The 2,330-nt window shown below is 40.6% G+C and overlaps 1 protein-coding gene across 1 annotated transcript; it reads left to right on the top strand.

Annotated features, from left to right (window-relative positions):
• Positions 1-278: 278 nt before the first annotated feature.
• LOC143626699 (crinkler effector protein 8-like) lies at positions 279-2,014 on the top strand. The gene has a single exon (XM_077096696.1). It carries the CDS (start codon positions 529-531, stop codon positions 1,801-1,803), a length of 1,275 nt encoding a protein of 424 aa, XP_076952811.1. The 5' UTR covers positions 279-528; the 3' UTR covers positions 1,804-2,014.
• The last annotated feature ends 316 nt before the right edge of the window (positions 2,015-2,330 follow it).

The raw sequence follows: 2,330 nt of genomic DNA, 5'->3' as shown, positions 1-2,330 counted from the left end.
CTAGCATAATTTCGAGGAAAACCCATGAACCAGACTGCCATGAACGGTTTATCGTCCTCTTCATTGATCTTCTTTGTTGCCAATATATAGCTACATGTATTTTTGGATCATACAAGCTTTCTATCTACCCTTATGTGTCGAAAACGGTTACAGTTGTAGACCATATTATCTCTCTTGCCCGGATAGGACCGCATCCCCTTCGTCTAAACCGTGCATGATCATCCTAATAACAAAAAAAAAAAAACCTCATTTCCATTAATTATCACAGGCCTTGAGACCTTAACAGGCTATACTCCTAATATGGCCATTTTCATACTTAAAATTATACTTAACAAGATTTAACTTCTCAAACTAATATTCTTTCATTGTACAGCTATAACATCATCATCATGGGAATTTCAAGATCCAACAGAGTATTACTTGGGTTGTCTTCATGTTCCACCATCATCTCTACCAAGTTTGCTTGATCTTCCATGGTACTTACAAGAACCACCACCAGAACAGTTCAGATTCCCAGTTCGAAAAGATATGTACCGCGATCTTCCCGAAGGAAAAGAACTCTTCTTCACCACCTCTTCCGAACCATTGGACTGTCGGTCCATCACATTAGACATCTTATGCCCGATTGCTCGATCAAACCCTAACCTCACCTCAACCTCAAGAGAATCCTTCATTGGCCTTTGGGACGATTGCATCAATCGTGTTATTTCCAAGTTCAGTAATCTTGACATGGTATTTATTCGAAAGCCCTCCCATTCATCTAACATTGGCATACAAGATGAATGGCCTAACATAACCGGTTTCGTACGAGACTTTTGCTTATGGAGAGGAGAAGAAACCGATAGATTACGAGAAGATCACAATAATAATAATCTTGATCCGTCTTCATTATTAGTAAAGAAACTATTATGGAGTTATGCAGACCTTCCTTACATCCTAGGGTATTATGCTATTGGTTCCGTCGTCACTTTTTGCGCATTGAGTCGTACTAATGATACACTAATCCGAACCGATCTACACACCGTCGATTTATCAACACCAGGAGACCGAATCAAAGCCTTGGTCCCTTGCTGGCGAATCGCGGGCTTATTATCACTACTAGGTAATCGTTGTGCGAACATCCAGCACATCAACAAATCGTTCCCATACAGCGACTTCGAACGAATCGATACAGGCAACAACAGCAATATTATCGAATTAACACCTAACTACATGACTAGGGTTTTTCCCACAAAAGGAAAGTGGCTAACTGTTAAAGAAATATATGATTTTCTTGAGCATAGGATCCCACATGCAGAATACATATGCCAATCATCTGAGCAAGATTTAACTTTAGGATTCAAACCACGAGGATGTCGATCAAAGGTATCGAACTTCGAACAACTCGTTGAATCGCTAAAACACGTAACGAAGGCGTTGGTTGCATTGCATGATCTTTCATTCATGCATCGTGATTTAGGGTGGGATAAAGTTATGAAAAGGGTTGATAGAGATCACGAGTGGTTTATTATCGGGTTCGATGAGGCGGCTAGCGCGCCGCAGATGACGGCTGGCGGGAGACATTTGGCACCCGAGATGAAAGGTAGGGGTATGCATGGGGTTAAAGTGGACGTGTGGGGTGTTGGACAGATGTTGAAGACTTGTGGGTTGATGGGTTTGCCTGAAGCATTAAGGGAGTTGCAGAACAGGTGTTTGGATCAGAACCCGGAGCACAGGCCGACGGCGGCGGATTGTTATCATCACCTGCTGCAGTTGCAGGCGTCAATGTCGGCAGCTGGTAGAGATTATTGGAAAGGTGAATGAGTAATAGTTGTAATAATAAGTTAAGAGAAGTTTGAATACATAATTAGTTTTAATTACATAACAATGCATGCACTTGTGAAATGAATATGTAGAGCCAGTAACAACAGGTCAACAGGCCTCTCATGGGTTTTGTAGGAGTGCAGTATACAGGCTAGGGCTAAAGGATTAGGGTTTTTAGGAGTGTTTTGGGGATTTATTGTGTGGACTTAATTTAAAATTGTTGTTCACTTGTTTGTACTCATTGGTTTTTTTTTTTTTTTTTTTTTTTTTTTTTTTTTTTTTGAAAGCTAACTTCATTAAAAAACGAGCAAGCCACAAGAAGGGTGCCGCTCACAACAACCAATTACAACATATACAAGGGGTATCTCACCCAACCATTCCAGTCAATTCTAGTACAGTTTGATCTATATTTTATCCAAATAAACGATAGCGACTTAATTGTAGCCATAACCTCAACCACTTTAGGAACGGACTTATCAAAAACCGCCTTATTACGCTCCTTCCAAATCGCCCAGCAAGTAATCATA

Source organism: Bidens hawaiensis, unplaced genomic scaffold (genome assembly GCF_021521415.1).
Source record: "Bidens hawaiensis isolate Kalapana, Puna unplaced genomic scaffold, B.hawaiensis_p1.1 tig00000458_1, whole genome shotgun sequence".
Lineage (NCBI taxonomy): Eukaryota > Viridiplantae > Streptophyta > Magnoliopsida > Asterales > Asteraceae > Bidens > Bidens hawaiensis.
Note: the sequence above shows the minus strand (reverse complement) of the source record. Positions and strands in the feature narration are given on the sequence as shown.

What these genes read in the sequence shown, in the direction of transcription:
- LOC143626699 (XM_077096696.1), top strand. Translation starts at nt 529, where the DNA reads ATGTACCGCGATCTTCCCGAAGGAAAAGAACTCTTCTTCACCACCTCT.